Source organism: Aphis gossypii, chromosome 1, assembly GCF_020184175.1.
Source record: "Aphis gossypii isolate Hap1 chromosome 1, ASM2018417v2, whole genome shotgun sequence".
NCBI classification, from domain to species: Eukaryota; Metazoa; Arthropoda; class Insecta; order Hemiptera; family Aphididae; genus Aphis; species Aphis gossypii.
Window position 1 is genome coordinate 80,768,950 of NC_065530.1, and position 22,588 is coordinate 80,791,537.

Genomic DNA, 22,588 nt, shown 5'->3' on the forward strand with positions numbered 1-22,588 from the left:
ACAAACAAGTGCCATTAACAGTGTGGCTATACACGAACAGCTTATTGAGATAAAATAAAATCAATAAGCACTTGGTCACACTGAATATGATTGGTGTACACTTTACTACTATTCCTACTATTCTGTGATTTCTTTTCCACACCAAATTTCTTATCCATCGTTTAACATTTCTATTATTCCATTTGGCATTTTTTATTATTCTGTAGACGGCAACAACCAGTAGGTCTTAGTCAATATAGTACTTTATATAGGTACTTTACATTTTATAATATATATCCGTCAAACATTTTAGAAATTGTGTCCAACATAAAAGCGTGGCTAGCCCAAGTAAAAGAAGGTAAGTTATCTGGTTAAACTTAATCATATATTTATACATGTTGGAAATTCTTTTGGGACCTATTGTATAATGATATATTATAGTATCTCAATTTATTCTTCCTTAAAATGTGTTATCAGTATTCAATATATTATGTAAGTTATAGGTAAAGCATTACATTGTTTTAAACACAAACTTTAGTTTGATATTTCATATGTATATATTTATAATATAGTGTATTTTACTTAATTTTATGACAGGAGGATGAGCAGCTCCGAAGAAGTTTCTTGGATCTCATGGTTTTGTGGACTGCGAGGAAATGAGTTTTTCTGCGAGGTAAATGTATTTTTTTTAATGATACTTTATAGCTATATTTATTGTGACTTTTTAATAGGTCGATGAAGATTACATTCAAGATAAATTCAATTTGACAGGACTTAATGAACAAGTGCCTCATTATAGGCAAGCTTTGGATATGATTTTGGATCTTGAACCTGGTTTGTATACTTTACTATTTTAGTATTTGGAATTTACGATTAATATAATATAAATTACACAATAATCTAAAATCTGGTTTCTAATAAGATATCTAATTATTAAAATGCATTGGAAACCTGTTTATTTATTTTATTCCCTATTTATGCAATTATGTATGTTATATGTGAATATAAATATTTTCATTAAATAAAAAAATATCTTGATTTAGGTACTAAAAATTAATTAATATCATTTGTTTCTTTTTAATCTAATTTTTCGGTAGAAGTAACATCTAAAGCTTAAGATTTAGTATTTATTCTGCTCTAATACTTGATGATTGGCTAAAAGATACACATGTCATAATCAATACATTCGTTGCTTGGTGCTCTGCTCATAATCTTTTTAAAAACCTATTGTACTTTAATGTAATTCAATTCTTTGTTATTGAAGTTGAATGCAATAAAGTATAAATTATTTAAAACAATATTTGTGCCTGGTTGTATAGACAATCACAAATTCAATGAATCAATAGCTAATGATCCCTAAAACATAATTTAATGGTCTGTAATTGGTTCATTAAATCTTGGTGATCTATTAAATTAATACATTTTTTATATACTATAAAACTTGGCAAAGTTAATTTAGGTTTTGTTAAAAATGTAGGCATCATTACAATTTTATGATTTTTGTCATTTTTAATTGTTAATTTTAGTGTTCTTTAATAACCATTAAAAATCATTAAAAATATACATTATATTAAGATAATATGTTTTAAAATAAAATTGTTTAAATATTTTAAACATTAATATCGAAATATTATATTATATAAATTATATAATATCTTTCTTAATTCAATAAAAATAATTATTTAGATGATGACTTGGATGACAACCCAAATCATTCAGACTTAATCGAACAAGCTGCTGAGATGTTGTATGGTTTGATACATGCCCGTTACATTTTGACAAACCGTGGTATTGCTCAAATGATTGAGAAATATCAAACTGGTGATTTTGGACACTGTCCACGAGTATATTGTGAAAATTCACCAATGCTCCCAATAGGTAAATATTATAATACCTATTTTAATATTATACACGGTCATATTTTAAATACCAAATATTTTGTTTTAGATAATTATTGTTCTATTATTATAAATAGTTATAATACATAATAAATTAAGAATATTTTTGTTCAGGTTTATCAGATGTTCCAGGAGAAGCAATGGTTAAGCTTTACTGTCCTAAATGTATGGATGTGTATACACCAAAATCATCTCGTCATCATCATACCGATGGTGCTTATTTTGGTACAGGTTTTCCACATATGTTGTTCATGGTACATCCAGAATACAGACCGCCTAGGCCTAGCAATCAATTTGTGCCTAGGTATGTGTAAACATTTTAATTAAATTTCCATTGATAAATGTTTGTGCTGATAATGCACTGTTTTTAAACATGTTGACTGTGTATGTCTTTTGGCAGTTAACACCCAGTGCATATTATGTCACTTTTCTAAAATTAACATAGAAATTGTTCCTACTTATATATGGTCATGCATTTAATAACGCTAAGTAACAATCAGCAACGCATAGAAAATAATAAACCATTTACTTTAATCATATATTGGATACTAATGATTCAAAAACGTTGCTGAATGATCCTCATTACACCAATTGGTGTCAATACGTAGTCAATGTGTTAATATGTAATGGACATTATATTTCTTATAACATTTGTATAAATACCACTTATATTATACTTAAACTACTAAAATTTGAACGTATAATGTATGATAACAAAAATTGGTCAATTTCATTAGATTTTTGTACAAAGTTTTCAATTTAGTGTATCCAGATTTTAATAAAAAAATTCCTATGCTCTGTTTTATTTAAAAGTAGTCTTTGGCAGTGGTGGATCCCAGGATAAATCACTTTATTATTCCAACAGCCACCTTGCGTTCTAATAAGTGTTAAGATAAACATAGCAAAGTTTTAGCTGCATAAATATTATGTAAATTAATAAACAACTAAAACGTGTGGGTAAATGGTTTACAGAAAATGTTAAATTTGTACAAAAAATAGAGAAATATATACTTTTTTCTAAAATTGAAGAAATGTACTAAAATATGTATTATTAATTTCTACATTTTATAAAATGCTTTTCTAGCTTAGTCTACTATAAATAAAGTGCATTTTATAAAATATATTTGTGATTGTTTATGAAACTCAGCAATAGTGTTTTTGGTTAAAAATAATATTAAGTATCATAATAATAATAATAATAATAATTTGTTTACTGTTTTATAGACTTTATGGTTTTAAGATACACGGTCTGGCTTATCAAATACAACAACAGGCAGCAGCTAATGTCAAAACACCACTCAGACTGACCAGCTTTAATGGAAAACGTTAAAATATAATAACTATTAATGGAAAATTTATCCACATTTTTATTATTCTTAAACATTACTAGATTAACAAAAACAAAAGATAATTTCAGTTACAATTTTCACCAGCTGTCGGCTGTATATTATATTAATAAATTATATTTATACATTTATGTAATTTGTTCATCACAATTGTATATAGTAATTCTTTTTGCAATTCCAATTCATGTTGTGTACTTATGTTAGATAACAATCCAAATTGTTGTTAGAAGTCCTACATCTGGATTTTTTGGCATTTTAAAATTATATTCTTTTACATATAATTTAAAATTATATGCAGCTTTTTTCTATATTTTTTTTCAATTCTATCAACTGCAATAAATAAAATTCTATAGTTTTGTGCCAAAAAAAGTTGAGTAAACTTAGATGAATCTCGGTACAAGTGAAAAGTAAACGAGTTAAAGTTCTTATGCAGTATTTTAAGTATTTGTTTCAGTCAAATTATTGTATAAGTTTGTCATGGCAAATATTTCTATAATAATAAAACTATCTAGCCTGCATCAATAAATACAAAATGTGCTATTGTGAAAAGTGTGAAATGAAAATGTATTAAAAGTAATAATTAGTATGTACATATAATTTCATTAATAGCAATTTTTTTTTATGTATAACATTTTTAATATATCTTATTATTTCGGTTAAAACATAGTGTTGATTTGATTTAAGTATAGTATATTATAATTTTTACACCAATGTAGTTTATATCACTTAAAAGTTTCTTGTTAGTAGTTAGCAGAATTTTGAATATTAATGAATAGCAATAATAGGGCATATTAAAAGAATATACTTAGAATTATCTATGAATGCAATAACATACATTTTTTTATTTTATATAAATACTATATTTATAATGCAGTATTTAACTGAAATAATTAAAAAATTCAATCTAGAAACTGTCACATAACGCATCTACTCATTATGTCCAAAAATTAGAAGTAAAAAGAAAATAACAAAACTGAGTTAAATGTTTCTTAAATGTTCAATTTCGAATCAATAATAGAACACACTCAAATTTCCTCAGAAATCCTGATAACATTGAAAATATTATTGTGGTATTTTAATTTTTTTTTTTTAGCAAAGATAAGAGAAATGTGTCATGTTTAATTTACTAACTAGGAACTAAGTAGTAAGATTATCGAAGTGGATATAGCAATGATCAGTTCTCTAAGAAAGTTGAACATTGTAAGTACCAGTTTCCAATATTTTATATTATTAATCTTGAAAAAGAATATAATATTATTGAGAATAAACTACCACATAACTATTAGATAATCTATAGATTTCAACAATAATCAATGGTAATACAATGTGACCGATTTTTTTTATTTCAATATGATGAAATTGCAACATTATGATTGTTTCTTACAAGACCTTAATTATTCTAACTATGAATAACTGTATAATATTGTAGTTCATGCATTCATCTATTTAAGGTATTAAATATTGACAAATTTTAATAGATTGATCCACCTAGTAAGCCACATATATTTAGCTTTAGCTACATTGCATCAATAATACATAATCTATTGTCTATGGGAAATGGCCACATTAGTCCACGTTTTACACCATAATCATTCATCTGAAGCGACTAGTGAGTGTTTGTTATCGAAATGTCTATTCTATTCACACTTTCACAGGGTTTTATAATATAATGTATTGGCCTTTGCTCATTAGGTACATGGAAGTTGAGTAATCTGGTTGGCAGTACAGTTGATAACCTCTAGGCACTAGTCTATACAACTACTCAAGTACTCTAGTAGTTTTAATAGTTATTAAATTTATTAACTATACAATATTTCAGGGGGGATGGTTGGACCCCCAAAACACCCCTTATATACGGATTGGCACGATAGTATACTTGCGTCACAGTCGTTCTGTCAGTTCTGTGCTTGAGGTGTGCTGTGTGCAGCAAGCTGCAGTAGTGCTGTGTAGTGTGTGCGCTGGGTATCTATTCTATATTATTATCGTTATCTTTAGCCCACGAGTTGTGTTATCAATTTATCATCGTAAATATTTTGAGTTTTACTTATTAACTGCAATAGATTTTTAAACGGTTTTAAAATTTATTTACACAATTACATTTAAGTCTTAAATTACCTTTATATTATTAGGAAATAATATATAAAATTGTATATATTTGTAAATACCTCTAGTTGTTATTCACTGAAAATGGAACCATTAGATCCCTATGATAATCCCATAAAATGTATTTTTGTTTGCCATTTCCATCACACCGCTGGACCAAAGATTTTGTGTCAGGTAAATGTTTCTTAATATTTTATTTATCAAAGATTTAAAAAAATAATATTTCTAAATTTCTATGATTTGAACATTTATTTTTATTAAAATTTTGCTTACATTATAATTTAATGTAGTTGGTAGTAGTAAATTATTATTTTTGTGTTACTATTTTCATGACTTAAAAATAATTCCTTATAAAAATATTTATCATATGTATGTTGGCTTATAGGTGCCAAAAGATTTTTTGAGCAAGGATACGTTTGAGACAGTTAGTGTGTACATGATACCTAAAGGTCAACTCCAAAAATTTATAATTACTATGTAAGTATTTAATTGTAAAATATTAATTATTTTTAAAATTCCTCTTTTTTCTAGAACAACAAGGGACAACAAAATTTTGGGTTATCCAATTCAAATTAATGATCAAAAATATCTTCGTAATGCATACTATTTTAATTTGTGTTTTGTTTGCGATCACAATTCTCATACATTACATTATGAACCCATTGTAAAAAAATTATCTACTTTTTTGGTATGTGCTTTTATCTTAAGTTTTATTCAGGGCTAGCAAATGAAATGAGTGATATAATTTTACCCCACAAATCATAATCATAACTAATAATTAATATATTAAGATTTTAGTAAAGTAAATTAATATTCTTGTCATTGAGTTGGTAGCAAATTGACGACAAGATTAAATTAAATTTTAGTATAATTCCCCTAACTATACATTCATCATTCATTTTAGCTGGTTTTTAGTATAGAACTTGTATATCAATGAAAAACAAAGTATTAATTTTCACACAGTTAAACTTAGAAATAGAAGATAATTTTCTGTCTAAAAGTGATCAATCAGAAAAGTCTCAAGAAGAATTATTATGTCTGATGAGTCAAGTTATGCAAGATTTAAACCTGCACAAAAGATGTAAATTAATAGGTAATAAAATATTAAAATATTTGAAAATTTTATTGATACATTTTTTCATTTTAGACAGTTTGTTTGTGTTTGTTTCTGTCACTTATTGTATTGTACTAAATACTAAATATGATTCAACGGTTCATCTTATGTAAAATTGTTGGCAGGGTAGTCTTATAAAATAGGTGTTCATCTTAAATTATGTTGCTACAAATATTTAGGAGGTGCTGAAGTACTAATATCTTTTAAATATTAATAATTCACTAACAATTCTTACCATCAAACATATTAATTTGATCACATTTTTATGTTCAGTATTAATTACAAATTTACATTAATTATGAATAATGATTTAAAAAAATATGAATTATCCATAAAATTGTAGATGCCAAAAGAAAAAAAAATGTTTATATACATCAGCAACCTTAACTATTCTAAGTATAGTTAGGAATTAAATTATATTTGTATACATAAACAAGACACTATTCCTAATATTTCTAATTATGATATTTAAAGCTCGGCAATCCATTATCTATTTAAATGTTATTGAAGTTTCACGTAATCCACCTACTCCATTGGATTTTGATGTTCCATTATTAGTATCTGAAATAGATTTTTTAGATGAACAGTGGGATTTAACGACCAGACAAGTGAGTGTATTCTTCATGATTCAATTTGTAGTATTGCTGTTATAGTTGTGTAATTTAAAAATAATAAATTCTTGTGGTTTTTAGGTAGCCCCATTTATTGATGGAGTAAACCATGTATCTAAAATTTCTAAACTTTCCAAATTGGATATTGAAGTGGTCGCCGCTTGTATTCAAAATCTAGTGTAATTTATTTGGTTTTATTTAAACACGTAACTATCCAGTTGTTCAGATGATATAATTTTGATATTTTGTACTTTTTTAGTTATTGTAATGCTGTTTCATTAGTAGATTTATTTCGTTATAGTAATATGTATGTATGTACTACTAAAATTGGACAACTTGCAAGAAATAAAAGTCGTTATGATGAAGCAATTAGTGCTATATCACGACCAGGTTTGTAAATTTAACATTTTTATTTGATATTAAATGCATGTTTATAACTATTATTCTTTAGGTGGACCAAAAGCAACATTCAAAGACATATTCACTGTATTTTCTGCAATGAGGCAAGGATCACGATTTATTGATGTCTGTTTAAGGTATAATCCAGTTTCAATAAATATTGATGAAAGAAATTTAGTACTCTACGGGCTTGCTAATGGTTACATTCGCCAGTTGAGAAAGGTAAATTTTATAGGTATAGGCTATATAGACAATACCGTATAGTAATTATTTAATTTATCTCAAGTAATACATTTTAACTTAATTAAAATATTTCTAGGATAACTACTGTTATATAATTAGATCTAGATTAGTTTTTTTTTTGTATACAATGAAGTGTTTTTGTTCAAATTTCACTTATTTTTTTTTATTAGCTACTAGTCTAAACTATGATAGCTCAATTTTACTTGTTTACATTGTATATTTACTATATTATAGTTTATCTTTGGCTGTTTTTGTGTGCTTGTCATGGAGATTTTTGTTCAAGAATTTTGAAATCAATTCATATTTTAACCTTGTTATTATGTTTCATTATTTTTGGAGTAAATTAAATATATTTGTTCCTGAAGTTCTAGATCAATTAATTGTTTCATAACTATCACAGTACCTATGTTAAAATAAAAAATTTTCCCACCAAAAAAATCATCTACCACCTAACCTACTTGGAGATGAGAGTTTTATTGTCATATAAGTCATAAGATATAACATTCTATTTATTCTCTAATAAATAACATAATATGTAATAAATATATTTTATTAGTTTTAGAGTTAATTCCAAATTAGTAATTACTGTTTTAAATTAAATTTTCTATAACAGAACAACACATTGCGATTTTAAAATTGTTTATCTTCATTAATTAATATTATTTTTTTATAACTCTTTTAAAATAAAGTATTTTAAAAAATGTACTTAAAATCTTTTTTTAGATGTAATAATTAATTTTTTTAATACATTTATTTTGTTTTAGTATCCTGTGGTATTAAAAGAAAAAGATGTTGATAAAACATTTATGGGGAACTACTATAATGGCCTAAATTCACTCAATATAATTAGCTGTTTTACGAATTCAGATGTATATCAGTTGGATGAAGAAATTGAAAGGGACATAAGAATAGTATCAGTATGGAAATAGCTAGAAACTATTATGTTAAAAAATATATATTGAAGTATGTAAACTGTAATGTATAATATCATAAGAAAAACGAATTTTTATGATTAATGGAAATATTGTTATAAATTATTTATTATTGTTTGGCATTAAATATAAAAGATAATTTTTTTTACATTTATATCAATTAAATATATAAATTTAATGATGCCCCCCCAATATAATATTATTATGAAATGTGTAAATTGGAGACTTAATTTTGAATTTATTGGTAGTCCTACGATTCAAATTCAATGTATAACATTAGTGTAAAAATCGAAGAAGAATTATAATTTAATATATGAGAAAAGTTATACTTAAAAATTAATTGAAAACTATACAGTGCTAAAATTCAAAAGAAAACATACTGTTGGTTAATAAAAAATGATGCAAGTCTAATAAATGAAAAATTTTAATTTATTATCATGGAATTAGGACATCTCAGATGCAACTCCATAACAATTTAATTTTGATTTCAAACATATATTTAATATATATTGTACATATATACACACGTAATACACAGAAAAAAAATATTACAGCTTGTTTTTTTTTTCAAATAGGATGAAGACTTTAGATATAAACTTTAAATTATATTTGTTTATCTTAAAGATAATGTAATTGTTAAATGAGACATCCAGTGTTATATATATAAAAAAGTATAAAATACATACTACAAAAGTACAAGTAAATGTATAAAATTGTATTGTATAAAATAATAAGTAATGATCTATTATGGGCACTTGCGATCAATTTGACTTTTACCTCCTTCTTTAAATTCTTGATGACTAATCCACATTTGCTGAAAAGTTCCAATTGATGCTAATATTGAACCACCAATCCAAGCGCCAAATCTTCTTTCAGTGGATCCATTAGGCGCAATTAATTTTAATCTCATGCTAGCTGGTATACGGGCAGAAAGATCTCTGTTTAATCTTTCTGGGAAACCCTTTGGATTTATAAATACCATAAATTAATAAATATTATGTTTTCTAACTTAATAGTTAATACACAATTCAATAATTTACTTGTAAAAACGAATTTCCTCCAGTGACAATAACATTGTTGTACAAGGCTGGCCTTACATCCACATCACACATTCCGACACTTGTAGTAACAATATGACTCACACCCAACATGGAACCACCCATACTAGCACTTGGATCAAATAAAGCTTCCGGTATTTTGAATCTTTCATTACCAAATTCCTAAAAATAAAATAATGTATTAATTGTTATTATAGATAAGCTAATTATACTAAATATTTTAATAAATAAAAAAAATCAAAATTTGGATGAGTAGTGTATGAGTTATAAGTGTTTAAAGTTTAAGTGAGTATAGTAGTATGAGGATATCTTGAGAAATGTAAGGTGTTAATCCTTTAATTTAAGATCATCTAAATTTCAAATACTTATAAATACTCGTAAAAATTAAAATTTTTATGTATCGACATATTCTACTTCAGAATATGAAATTAGAAATTTATGTAGTTATTTAAAAAAGTAAAAACTTTAAAATTTTTTTTTTTATATCCACTAGAAATTATGTAAGACAATTTTATTCAAAAATGTTAAATATGTTTTGAAATTAAATAGAAAAAAATCATTGTATATGAAAATTTAAAGTTTAAGTATTACCATATATTGTCTTTAAATTAAAAAGTAAATAAGTTATAATTTTATTTGCTTTCTAAGATTAATCAATGTCCTCTAAAATGCTTTATTTTTATGTTAAGTATTTTAAAGTCATTTATTAATTATTTTAATTACATTGGTTTACATAGGATTAAACATTTCTATTGCTTAAATGCCACTTGAATAGCATACCATGAAAAAACGTTATACTGAAATATTAAAAGTTTACTGCATATTCATTTTTATAAATTATGTAAAAAAAAAAACTTATAAATACTACCAAATTTTGAAATTGTTGTTTGGAGTAAAGAATACTAAATAAAAAAAAATAATATTTTTAATAGGTTTAATAATTTTAATAATAGGTAGGTACTATAGGAAATTAAATTTTCTAATTTTATTTTGTTGCCTTTATTTCAATTTTATTAGTTATAAATACTTAATATAACTGTGGTATTATTAATTACCCAAAAGATTTAGATAAAAATAAAATGGAAAAGATATAAACTTCTATGTTTTATTAATAACTTTAAAATTATTACTTGATTATAGCCATTAGGAAACTCAAAATGTGAAGTCGGAAGAGCTGATATTATTCTTTCATCATATGGACTTTCAGATACTTGTAATATAGAATGTTTCAAGTCCTGGATAACTCCTTTACACATATAATTATGCCAAGAAGTAGTTACTTCAGGGAGTGTATGCTTTTTGGTCCATACTGGCTTTTCTTTTTCTTTTACCTGTTCTTTCTGTGCTACCATATAATGCGGAACCACTTCAATTTCATTCTCCTATAAAAGAAGTAATTACAAAATAAAGTAAATTACTAAACAAATTAGTCAAATTATACAGATACTAACTTTTAGGAACTGTCTACATTGCATACTAATGAAGTCTCCACCTAATGGAGATTTGACAATTGCACTAGGTATAACATAACCATCATGAACAGGAATGGCAGAAGTATGTGTTGCTCCACTATCTACCACAATACCAGTAGAGCGACCACAAGAGAATGCAGCTAATACAGCATTTTTGCCAAGAAAAGTAGCTGGCACATTATACTTTTCAAACATTAATTCGACCAATTTTTCTCTTTTAGATCTGATATTTAATGGAGACTCGGTAAATAATACTGGGTGATATTGCGATTCCGTTTGTAAGCACTTTGAGTAAGAGTAATCTAATATTTTCTCAAACAAATCCCAATCATCGATCATACCATCTTTCATATAGCTCACTACTTCCATACCTATTAAAAGCATATTTGATAATAAATAAATTATCATTATAATTCATAAGCTGCAAGTTTTTATAGGTATTTATTTTCAATTACCTTTTCGAGGGACACACAATGAGTTAATGTCGATGAAATGTTTGGTGTTTTCGTTGATGCGATTGCCTTGTTTAGCTCCAGGTTCTAACATACTGGTGTCTGCTGTACCATCGCTCGAAACACCAACCACTGCAGGTATTTCTGCTTTTGGTGTATCTTCTTGGGCATAACCGATACGAAACGATTGTGACCCTAAGTCAAACACCAAAGCCCCGATTTCGTCTCCACCATATAGCATACCGCTATTCATGTTTAATTTTGGTATGAATTTTATGCAACCAATAATAAATGATTTCAACAAAAATTTAAGTACGTTACACTGAACTTAAATTAAAATAATGAAGTCACATACCGTGTTATGAATTAAGGCGAAAATAGTTAACTCTAAACACAAAACATCTAAATTGTAATACTATGTTGATGATGTGATAGGATAGAAGCCAGTAGGATGACACTTAGATACGAGACGCCGGGTTTGTTTATACTTCACAGTTCACAGTGTAACCAAATGTGATGTACGAGATGGAATTGATTTGAGCGTAACAAGCCCACTGTGGTTTATTATCTTTAAAGTATTTATTTTAAAATATTTTAGCGGGATTTTAATGTATCTTTTGATAACGATATAAGATGTAAATCTTATACCTCGTAAGATCGTGCTCACGACAAATTTAGTTGACATAGCTTTTTTTAATGAGGATATGGTATAGGCCACATGAAATTGATCCTACAATAAAGAGAAAAATATACATGCAGTCATAGACCTAAATTATATATAATCGTGATCTAATGACGTAATAGTTAGTTTACCATGTACAAAAAAAGTAACAGTGAAAACTCGCCAATAGGTAGTACTCAAAATTATATTTTTTATTTGTTGATACTTGTTTAAATAATTTAAAATGATACTTTTAATTATATTTTTTATTTTTGAACTAATTTTAATATCACTGTTAATGCTTAATTTAATGTTAATAATAACTACGATTTTAATTAAAACACTTTTTTAATAAAATGGATTGCGCTTATAGGTTATTAAAAAGGTATTTTTTTTGTGCTTATGGGCTACAACTGTATACTTCATTATCCTTCAATAAAAGATTAAATGTGACGTCATAAACAAGTTATAAACTGTGAATTTAATATTTTATAAAATAAATAATAGCAGTATTTAACAAAAGATTTTTAAATATTTATTTTTCTACAAGTCCCATTGGACTGTTTATTATAAATTTCATCATAAAATAAAATGCTTGATTAGTGTGTATTATGAGGTATTTCAGTGGCGTAATTATGGGGGAGGATATGGGGATATATCCCTTCAGACGTATTTTAATCTAAGGGAGGTGTGGGGAGACATAGCCCCACTAAAACGAAATTATAAACTTATATTACAAACCCACCCTACAACCAATTCCAAATTACACCACTGAGGTATTTGATAATCTTTTTCAAACAGAATTAATTTTACTACTATTATGAATTAATTATTATTACCTTCTATCGATCACTGAAATATTCATAGTGATTTACTGAACCAATTCAATTTTGTATAAACATAAAAATTATAATTTTATAATCAAATGACATTTTTTTTATAATAAATAAATAGTAACAATTTAATTTTGTTATTTGTTCAAATTTACAAAAATAACTCAACTTCGATAGTTTATACATAAAAATACATTGTAAGCAACTGATTATACATCATAAAATAATGATGCCAATGGGTAACGTATGACAAATGCAAATAAACTGCAAACAATCTGAAAAAAAAAAATGTGTAACAAATGTGTATAGCATTGTTATATCAAAACTTACTTGAACGATTAACAATATTATAGTCAACGTTTTCTCATTAGTTGGTCCTATTTTAAGTAGACATAGATTGATAAGTGTTAGATTATTACATTTAATATTTCCATCTGATTTCTCTTCAATATGAATAATTTTAAAAATAGAAAATAATTTCAAACACATCTTTCCAATGGTTGAAATATTATCACATTCTGTATAACTTGGTGATAGTGTTCCATATTTGTCCAATCTAAATATAATAATGTTTTTATTTGTTTTATTAATTAATGACTTATGCTGTAATAGGTCTATTATATTGAGTGCTGCAAAAAGAACTCCCTTGTCTGATAAGGAAGTAGTTTTGGTTTGAGTAGAGGTATATTTTTAATTATTAATATTAATAATTAAATGAGATATACCACTGAAGTGATATAATTTATAAAACTAATTGATATAAAATGGCATTGTATGCACAATTTATAAATAAAATATATTTTTTGATATTTGACTAATTTACTTGGTTTGGTTTTTATTAGTTTTACTAACCAAGGAGTTTTTTTTGCTATATCCTACATTATAATTATTCATTTCATACCTTGGAATACGATGCCTTGGACAGTTTATAAAATGAAATAATTGGGGAATTGAGTACAAAAAATTGAATATTTGTGGTAAGAAAAACAATAACATAGTTTTGCTAAAATGACCAAGAATTCCAACAACTGCAAAAGTCATACCAGCGAAATAGCAATAGGTATCACCAACAAATACTTCAGAAGGATACCTGAAACATCAATACATTTTTTATTACTGAATTATTGAAATAGCTTTAATAGTTAATAGTTTACTTGCCAATTAAATTTTAACAAAGCAAAAGTAACAGATATAAACGGTATTATAAAATGCAATGAGAATAAATGTGCTTGAACACAATCTCCAGATAGTTCAATTACATTAAAAATTAAAATAGAAATTGCAATAATGAGACTCTGTCCAGTTTCCAAGCCATTTATTCCAGCTAATATATTTATAGCGTTTGTACAAAATACAGCTAGCATACCCATGTACACATAGTAAAGTAAACCTGTAGAAGTCATAAAATAATATAATGAAAGAAGTAAGTAATGTTACCAATAATTAATAAATACATCTAATTTACAATGACTTAAACGACTTACCTAAGTTCACAGATATTCCAAAAATATCTCTGAAAGGTTTAGGTACAATAATTGTAGTAGAGTTAAAATTTATGTAATAAACAACTAGTAAAGGTAAAGAAGCAATAGTGGGTAATAATAGTTTATGTCGCCATCGTAGGTTTAGAACATCGTCTGCAAATCCCAATAGAAGCATACAGCAAATTGATAACAAAGCAGCTAACATTTCTACAAACTGAAAAAATAAAATAAACAAACAACTGACTTCTTGAATTATTAAAAATATTATTTCAATATACCATTTAAATATTTTAGTTTATAGATAATAAGTAATGATACATATTATTTCACCTTACTTATAATAATTGTTAGAATAAATCCTAAAATATTGAAATATATTTTTAAATTATTTCCAAGCATTAAATTGTTGTATTAAAATAACTATTACTGCAATATTTATTTAAAATAAAGTATAAAATAATTACTTCACTGTGTGGAAATAGAGTAGTATCATTTTGCAACATATGTCGGCCAAATATGAGCGGAATCAATAGAAAGATTGTGATTAGAAAAGTACATCCTGTCACTACACCAAAAGCTTCAGGTCTAAATCAAAATAATATAAAGTTATTGAAATATTATTGATAAAATGTTAAAAATTATTTTTTTTTAATAATAATAAAGAATTTAAATCAAGTAATAATTAGTGTTACAAAGTACATATAAATGTAAAAATATAAAATTTAGATACATTTAAAAATATTTTGAACTTACATTTTATTATCAGATTTTTTATTTAAATCTTTTCCATATAAATTGGCACTTATAAACATAGATTTTAAATGTGGTATAATGTTGTAAGTACAAAAAAAGGCAAATACACTAAGGATAACATTAATAATAATTAAATAAAGAGTTTCCATTATTAAAATATAAATTATATTATGACTTAATACATTAACTAAACATTATTATAACAAGAGGTAGCAATACAAAATTACAAAATACACGTCATATGACATGTTACGTGTAAATTATAAAACTAATAAAAAAATCCATTTAAAATAGATTGTGATTATTGTTTATGATAATTCATAAAATCAAAATATTTGCTATTCAACATGTTAATTTAATATTATTATATTTATTTAAATAAATATTAAAACAACAAATTGTTTTAATCTGTTGTTATATTATCGCGATTTTAAAATATTCATGGATATTTTGATAAATAATGATAATATGATTTTTCATGGAGTAGAATATTATAAGTAGTTTCGCGCCAATTTAGAAGTTAATAAAGAATTATTTTGTTAAATCAATCACATCACTGGAAACTTGACAGTTTGACATTTCACGGTTTATAAAGAACAACAATTTGTTTGTCATTCAGCGGAATAATTACTAGAAACTAGTTATTCTGATATTCAGTTTCTCAAGTTCTAAGATAAACGGAATACATATTTTGTTGTTGTTTAAGGTAAGTCAGAAGTCTATTGTTTTATGTTTTACACTTAATTTTCTTTGTGTAGATGGCGTAATGTAGTAGTGTAGAATGTAGACTGCTTATGGAAGCTAATTTAAGGAGTATAATTATAGTTATGCAACTTACTGTAGTTATGTAATCCTTAAATAGTTAAATGAGATGATTAGGTTCAAAGTTATTTTTAAATTTATTTTATAAATACGTACAATGTGTACAGGACGGTGTACAACACATTATTGTTATAAAAATATAATAGATTTTTATAATAAGATAAAAGGAAAGATACTCTCCGACTTAATTATTATAATTCGTACATAAGTAATTTAGGGGTTATTATAGTGTTATACTAACCATTAGCTATAATATAATGTAATATAGGTACTATAAATGCTATATGTCATGTATTATGTATAATTTAATAATTGTATTTAGGAAAGTCTCAAGTCATTTCGGTTTTCAATATAGACAGGGTCAAAAGTTTTACCCGGCTTGAATACGTAAAAAAACTAATCGCTTTGCTCGCAAACAAATATCTACTTACATTTTATCAAATTACTATTCCCACTTCACTTATTTTATAATTTTTATAATTTTAAATACTGATTGTTGTATTAATTGTTATAATAATAATAGTTAAACGGCAACAGGCTGACACTGGTCCATCAGACTGCTTTTAAAATTAGATAGGGGCAAATGCCCACCTTGCCATCCCCAAAATGACGCCACTGATTATATTAGGTAGGTACGTAGGTAATATAATAAGTTTACCTACATATAGTATTATTTTGTAATGCATATTATGAAATGCATTGCTATTACTTATATTACACATATACACATGTTATTAAGAAAAATCTTCTTTAAAATTGTACTAATTAAGTAATAAATAAAACAATTACTAAAATTGTAATTATCTGTTTTGTCGAAATTAAAGAAATTTAAATGGCTTTTATATATAAAAATATATTTTCATCTATATTACATATTTTATACAAATATAATTTTTATAATGTTCGAAACAACTTTTGTAGCTAATGGCTATTATAGATATATAATTGAGTTGGTCACTGTTAATGTCATTGTAAAACTGTAAAACGATTGAGACTTCTAAATTCTAACTTCGGATAGGTATCGTATTTATAAAAATTGTGTTCTTACGGCTCTAACTCATTTGTTCTGTTTGTATATAGCATACACTATAATTATTTGCTTTGATACGGTGTTATAAGAAATAGAGATTTGATTTTTTATAAAATTGGTGTAGCATTTTGTATTTTTATATGTATTATTCTCAGCCGCGTACACAAAAAACATTTTTTTTTCGGGAGGGTTTAGGTTATACATTTTCATACTTATATAATCAACCTAACAAAAGAATTACACAATTTTATTATAAAATCATTATTATTTTTAGAAATCGTGGTGGAAAAAAAATATTATAAAAGCGACACTTTATAACTGATTGTTTTATGTTTATTTTTGTCTAAGAAAAAAAGCTGTTTACAAAATACAATGGTTATGTGTAATATTAATAATAAGTAATAACTAATGATTAACTAGAGTAAATAAATTTCAAAAAAGTTTTTACAAAAATAAAGAATTTGAAAGGTGAGGCCTGAATTGGCATTAGGCACTAATATTTATTTTTATTTTTATTATAAAATTTTTTCGTATAAAATATAAACATACTTAAAATTTAGTTAATTATTTGTTTTACAATCAGTTTTAAAACTAAACCAATTTTCAAGTCCTGTAGCCTGTAGGTAAAGGTTTATAAATTATAATATTTGTGTTATTTTTTTATGTCTTACTTGTCTGTCTTATAGTCTTTTGAAAATACTTCTTTAACTTATAGATTATAGTTATAAATTGTAATTTATGCATTTTTAACTATTAGTTTTGTTATAGTACTCATCTTTTATTTTAACCAAATGAATATCGAGCTAACGAAATTTCACTTTCCCATGATAAAATCTGAAATGATGCCTCTATAATACAGTTCTATATCTATAATACTGTAGTATACTAAATAATTTTTAATCTATATTAACAGGTGAAAATAAATATTAAATATGAACGTGGTGAATAAGAATAAAAGAGGTACTTATCGAAAAACTACAGAGAATGATTTTCAAATAAGTAAATATCATGCCGTACATATAAATATATTGCATTATTGCTCATAGTTGTAATGTGTTATATTCGCTAAACTAATAATTTGTAGTAATCTACATGATTAAAGCTAATTACTAGTTTAGTTCATTAAAATTAAAATTATAATTTGCACGTATTATAACTTGATACATTTACCTATTGATTTTCGCAATAAGTAATAACTATAATGGAATAAGAAAGAATTAAAAATTAACAGTTTTAAAAATTGATAAAGATATTAGATAAGTATTTTTTTTTTGTACCTGTATACTTAATGTATATTACATATTTTTTATGTATAAATTATATGCCCTTACATTAATCAATTTTTGCATTCATCACTCTACAGACTACAGACTATGAGTATACATCAGGGGTGGCTAGCTAGAAGAGACTCGCGAGCCACTAAGTGTATTAATAAATATGGAAGAGCCAAAATGTAAAAAAAAGGTTATATAAATTCATATTAAAAATTTTTTGTTGGTACGATACGATACGATGCAAGCCATAAAAGTTCATGTGGCGAGCCGCGGTTTGGCCACCCCTGGTGTACATAGTACATAATACATAAATTATTAAAATTGCATGTATAACACTTGTACACTAAACAGCAGTAACATTAATTTTTTGTCTTTTTCGTCCTAACAGGAAGATTTGGTCAATATACCGTATCAGGTTCTAAAACATGTATATTTCCTAAAAAATTGACAAAAAATACGAATCACCAATCAACAAATTTGATTATCGATAATAGTATAGTGCATTCTCGTTCGATGAGTAGGTATGATTTAATGACGCCTGAAAGATATTTCGGAGTGACTACTGGATCATCTACTGCAGACATTTCAGTTATTGATTGTACTCAGTTGTCGTCAGCGCCTAGACGAATAACCCAAAGCGATAGTTTAGGAATTCAGAATACAGAGCCTGATCACATTGATTACTTACCAAAATACGATGTTAGTCGAAAACTTGAAGATTTTGTTATCAACAGCACTCCTCGTCAACTAATTAAACCTAAATTGTTTACGACACCAGTCTGCAGGTGATGATGTATAGGATTTATCCTTGAATGTGGAATTTTTGCTTCCCCCACTTTCGCTAAGAATGGGTTTTTTTTAAAAAAAGACAAATTTATAACAATAAATTAAAACCAATTTATTAGAAAATTATGTATTTATTTTAAATATAAGAATATTTTGTGAATTGGGTTTCAAAATTTGCAAATACTTAATTTTCTTGTCTGATATATAAAAAGATATGAGCGGGTGGGCTTCTCTTCCACTACACGTAGCCTCGTTTGTAGTAACGACTTAAAATTAATATACCAACATTTTATATTATGTAATTAAGTAATTTGAAAATATTTAAAAAATTTATTCAGGATTTACAAATCATTTCCTAAATTTAAATAATAAAAATAAGATCGGGGAACCTACATATGTTTGTGGTTAAGTGAAACTTACGAATTACTTATCAATTATTAAGAAATTTTGTATTAATTTTGAATAAGATAAACAATTAGCCAACTTTATGTTGTGTATTTGCATTTAATAATAAAATAGTTTCATATAATATTTAGAACATCTTCTATTTTTATATAAATTATAATATTTTATTATGAAAGCTAATTTTTAAAAAGGTTGTCATTATAATTTTTAGTGTTTCAACGGTTTCACCTGTAGTGCAACACAAATCCCATAAACCACCACTTGCAAAAAAAACTGATAGTAAAGGCGAAATGATTAATAGTGTTGTTTTAGGTAAAAAACGTTATAGAATTAGCTCTCAGTAGGTATAGAAACTAAAAAAAGTATTTTCAAATTGTTTGCAGTTTTGACTGAAGGTAGAGGTTCCGCTCAAGGTGAAATCGGATTAGCAGCAATTGATTTAAAAAGACCAGTATTGATCTTATGCCAAATTAGTGATACTCAAACGTATATGAATACAATAAATAAAATAAATATTCTAAATCCCGCTGAGGTATATATTTTTTAAAAGTTGTAACTAGTTGATTAAATAAGTAGGTACATGGTATTTTTTGTGTTTACGTTTTTGAAAGATTTTAGTCCCAAATACATTTATGGATCAGATACAAGGTACATTGTTGTACAATACCATTAAAAATCAGTTTCCATTAAGCGCTATACTTACTGCTTCTCGAAAACATTTTTCTGAAAATGAAGGTAAAATATACCTAAGAAATAGTATTATACCAGAATGTACTTCTACATTAGAACAGGTGTTACCAAAGTGAGAAATTTGTTTTAAATGAATATCTACATACGTGTTATTTACTTATATAATAATTATCATAATTCAACTCAATTTATTTTTATAGATTCTATGCGGTTTCGGCTGCGGCAGCATTATTAAAACATATTGAGTTTAACCATAATGTGATTTTTTCTTCGAATACATTACAAATTGAGTATGAAGGAGTTGAAAAATCAATGTTTGTTGGTAAATAATTGTAGAATTAATTTTGTTATACACTTATATCTTTGGACTTTGGAGTTTGGGTATCAAATCTATTATATATGTTTTAAAGCTTGTGTATCTTTTATTAATACTATTAATATATGCAGGTAAAAAGTTTGATTGCTTATATTTTTAGAAAAATGTAAGCAATGATTGCATTTTTTTATGAAACGACTAAATTTTATTTTGTAATAATATTAAATATTTTATATAATAGGTAGTGCAAATAAAAAATATTAAAAATTTTCGGGCTATAAATATTTAAATATAATAAAGTAAAATATTGATTAATCAATTATCAGGTATGATATTTTATTTTTTGCTTATAATATAGGTAATAACCATAAAGGTAACTATTAGACATTTTTTCTATGAAACTTGTACAGTACGTCGTCATTGTTTTCGGCCGTTTGGGTTTTTACTTCATACAATCATCTCTGTAACCTTTAGTAGTATACTAATTGTCAAAGTTTACACAGTTTCGCAAATTTGATTCGTAATTCAATCCATCAAAACTTCTAAATAATCTAAACCAAAACTAATCCTATACTGGGAGATTGAAAATTTAACCGTGTATAGATAACGGTAATATAAACATTTGGTGAAAATTACAAGTATTTACAGGGTGATTAGTTTTTGAGTTATAACTTATAACTATAAAAAATTGATTTTATCTAAAACTGGTTTTACATAAAAATTTCCGTTTTTCCGTTGCTTTTTTTTTGTTTTTCTCGATTTTTTTGAAAACTGTTAGAAAATTCTTACCTTTGACCTCTATAATGTACCAAGGATATTTACTTTGTCATTAGAATTTAGAATTTCATATAATACCAATCAACGAATTGTTGAGTAAATTCTAGAAATATCATAGAATTGATTATTATAAATATTTGGTTTGATATAGATGCAAATACGGCGTCAAGATTAGAATTAGTATTAAATAGTTCATTAAATACGAAAAATACATTGTTTGATGTCTTAAACCAGTGCTCTACTATTGGAGGTCAAAGAAGACTTCGATCTTCTATACTGCAACCCTCTAGCGATATTTTGTTAATACATAATCGCCAAGAAGCTGTAGAAGAAATTTTAAGTAGCCCAGAACAAAATTTTGTTTTACTTCGAGTAATTAATTATCAATTAATAATTAGTATATATGTTCATTGATGCATTTTTGTTTATAATATTATTAATAACAGTTTATATGTAAGTAGGACAAGTAGGTCACATATTATTTTTATGATTATGACATTTTTATTTTAGAATATAATCCAAAAGTTCACTGATGTCGAACAGTTATATTGGTTGTGCACAAAAGTTTCTAAAAATACTCAACAGCAATCTAAATTACAAGGAAACTATACATTGTTATTAAAAACTACATTAGAAGCATTGCCAGCCCTTGTGGATATTTTAGAACCATTCAAATCTGAATACATTTCCTCTATACGGAAGGTTTGTTTGTGTTTAAATAAACTAAATGAAGACAAAATTATTTTATAACAAAAATTACTGTTATTTTTTTTTAGACATTATCAAATTCTGGATATTCAAAAATGTTAGAAATAATTGAGATAACTATAAATAAAGAGTCTACTAGATCAAAAGGATTTTCACAATCTCAGTTTCAAAGATGTTTTGCTATTAAATCTAATTTGAATCCTTTACTAGATGTTGCTCGCACAATTTATAGTGAATTGATTGAAGAATTTCATGGTACTTATATAATTTTATATAAAGGTTGAAATTTGGAATAATTATTATATATTGGCGATGAGACAAGGGCCGGGGGGAGTAAGTCTAACGACATAAGATACTTAAATTCGATTGAGAAATGTAAGTAACTGTTTAGCAGTATAGTAGATGTTGAGTGTATTTCGTATACTTGCCATTGAATAAGTCA

At 25.7% G+C, this 22,588-nt stretch overlaps 5 protein-coding genes across 6 annotated transcripts; 3 read left to right on the forward strand and 2 right to left on the reverse strand.

The window, feature by feature from the left end:
- The first annotated feature begins 123 nt into the window (after nucleotides 1-123).
- LOC114122783 (casein kinase II subunit beta) lies at nucleotides 124-3,354 on the forward strand. The gene is made up of 6 exons (XM_027985544.2): nucleotides 124-337; nucleotides 577-652; nucleotides 711-813; nucleotides 1,666-1,857; nucleotides 1,992-2,181; nucleotides 3,102-3,354. Exons 2-6 carry the CDS (start codon nucleotides 581-583, stop codon nucleotides 3,205-3,207), a joined length of 663 nt encoding a protein of 220 aa, XP_027841345.1. The 5' UTR covers nucleotides 124-337; nucleotides 577-580; the 3' UTR covers nucleotides 3,208-3,354.
- Nucleotides 3,355-4,404: 1,050 nt separating this feature from the next.
- LOC114122782 (GATOR complex protein NPRL2) lies at nucleotides 4,405-8,779 on the forward strand. 2 transcript variants are annotated; one of them, XM_027985543.2, is made up of 10 exons: nucleotides 4,405-4,423; nucleotides 5,395-5,500; nucleotides 5,712-5,803; nucleotides 5,858-6,014; nucleotides 6,290-6,419; nucleotides 6,915-7,048; nucleotides 7,133-7,230; nucleotides 7,311-7,441; nucleotides 7,503-7,672; nucleotides 8,458-8,779. In XM_027985543.2, the coding sequence occupies exons 2-10, from the start codon at nucleotides 5,411-5,413 to the stop codon at nucleotides 8,620-8,622; spliced, it is 1,167 nt and encodes a 388-aa protein (XP_027841344.1). In that variant the 5' UTR covers nucleotides 4,405-4,423; nucleotides 5,395-5,410; the 3' UTR covers nucleotides 8,623-8,779. The 2 variants fall into 2 exon arrangements, with proteins under 2 accessions (XP_027841344.1, XP_050054636.1); XM_050198679.1 differs by lacking the exon at nucleotides 4,405-4,423 and having other exon boundaries at nucleotides 4,758-5,500.
- Nucleotides 8,780-9,033: 254 nt separating this feature from the next.
- Nucleotides 9,034-12,053, reverse strand: LOC114122781 (actin-like protein 6B). Its single transcript, XM_027985542.2, has 5 exons — nucleotides 11,611-12,053; nucleotides 11,135-11,526; nucleotides 10,814-11,065; nucleotides 9,666-9,845; nucleotides 9,034-9,586 (listed from the first exon to the last, which is right to left on the reverse strand). Exons 1-5 carry the CDS (start codon nucleotides 11,858-11,860, stop codon nucleotides 9,371-9,373), a joined length of 1,290 nt encoding a protein of 429 aa, XP_027841343.1. The 5' UTR covers nucleotides 11,861-12,053; the 3' UTR covers nucleotides 9,034-9,370.
- A 675-nt stretch (nucleotides 12,054-12,728) lies between these two features.
- LOC114122795 (UDP-N-acetylglucosamine--dolichyl-phosphate N-acetylglucosaminephosphotransferase) lies at nucleotides 12,729-15,641 on the reverse strand. The gene is made up of 7 exons (XM_027985557.2): nucleotides 15,339-15,641; nucleotides 15,050-15,170; nucleotides 14,586-14,799; nucleotides 14,260-14,491; nucleotides 14,003-14,191; nucleotides 13,432-13,657; nucleotides 12,729-13,376 (listed from the first exon to the last, which is right to left on the reverse strand). Exons 1-7 carry the CDS (start codon nucleotides 15,485-15,487, stop codon nucleotides 13,311-13,313), a joined length of 1,197 nt encoding a protein of 398 aa, XP_027841358.2. The 5' UTR covers nucleotides 15,488-15,641; the 3' UTR covers nucleotides 12,729-13,310.
- A 4,402-nt stretch (nucleotides 15,642-20,043) lies between these two features.
- Nucleotides 20,044-22,254, forward strand: LOC114122806 (mutS protein homolog 4-like). The gene is made up of 5 exons (XM_050210720.1): nucleotides 20,044-20,457; nucleotides 20,546-20,667; nucleotides 21,590-21,810; nucleotides 21,949-22,140; nucleotides 22,249-22,254. The coding sequence occupies exons 1-5, from the start codon at nucleotides 20,288-20,290 to the stop codon at nucleotides 22,252-22,254; spliced, it is 711 nt and encodes a 236-aa protein (XP_050066677.1). The 5' UTR covers nucleotides 20,044-20,287.
- The last annotated feature ends 334 nt before the right edge of the window (nucleotides 22,255-22,588 follow it).

Excerpts from the sequence above, each read along its gene's own strand:
- LOC114122806 (XM_050210720.1), top strand. The coding sequence starts at position 20,288 with ATGGATCAGATACAAGGTACATTGTTGTACAATACCATTAAAAATCAG. Across the intron at positions 20,668-21,589 it reads TGAAAAATCAATGTTTGTTG|ATGCAAATACGGCGTCAAGA; the intron begins GTAAATAATTGT and ends GGTTTGATATAG. Across the intron at positions 21,811-21,948 it reads AAAATTTTGTTTTACTTCGA|AATATAATCCAAAAGTTCAC; the intron begins GTAATTAATTAT and ends TTTTTATTTTAG.
- LOC114122795 (XM_027985557.2), bottom strand. The coding sequence starts at position 15,487 with ATGGAAACTCTTTATTTAATTATTATTAATGTTATCCTTAGTGTATTT. Across the intron at positions 14,800-15,049 it reads CTCTATTTCCACACAGTGAA|TTTGTAGAAATGTTAGCTGC; the intron begins GTAATTATTTTA and ends TTATTTTTTCAG. Across the intron at positions 13,658-14,002 it reads CCAAGGCATCGTATTCCAAG|ATTGGACAAATATGGAACAC; the intron begins GTATGAAATGAA and ends TATTATATTTAG.
- LOC114122781 (XM_027985542.2), bottom strand. The coding sequence starts at position 11,860 with ATGAATAGCGGTATGCTATATGGTGGAGACGAAATCGGGGCTTTGGTG. Across the intron at positions 11,527-11,610 it reads ATTGTGTGTCCCTCGAAAAG|GTATGGAAGTAGTGAGCTAT; the intron begins GTAATTGAAAAT and ends TGCTTTTAATAG. Across the intron at positions 9,846-10,813 it reads TTCCTAATGGCTATAATCAA|GAATTTGGTAATGAAAGATT; the intron begins GTAATAATTTTA and ends TTTTATTTTTAG.
- LOC114122783 (XM_027985544.2), top strand. The coding sequence starts at position 581 with ATGAGCAGCTCCGAAGAAGTTTCTTGGATCTCATGGTTTTGTGGACTG. Across the intron at positions 814-1,665 it reads GATTTTGGATCTTGAACCTG|ATGATGACTTGGATGACAAC; the intron begins GTTTGTATACTT and ends ATAATTATTTAG. Across the intron at positions 1,858-1,991 it reads TTCACCAATGCTCCCAATAG|GTTTATCAGATGTTCCAGGA; the intron begins GTAAATATTATA and ends ATTTTTGTTCAG.
- LOC114122782 (XM_027985543.2), top strand. The coding sequence starts at position 5,411 with ATGGAACCATTAGATCCCTATGATAATCCCATAAAATGTATTTTTGTT. Across the intron at positions 5,804-5,857 it reads CAAAAATTTATAATTACTAT|AACAACAAGGGACAACAAAA; the intron begins GTAAGTATTTAA and ends TCTTTTTTCTAG. Across the intron at positions 7,049-7,132 it reads GGGATTTAACGACCAGACAA|GTAGCCCCATTTATTGATGG; the intron begins GTGAGTGTATTC and ends TGTGGTTTTTAG.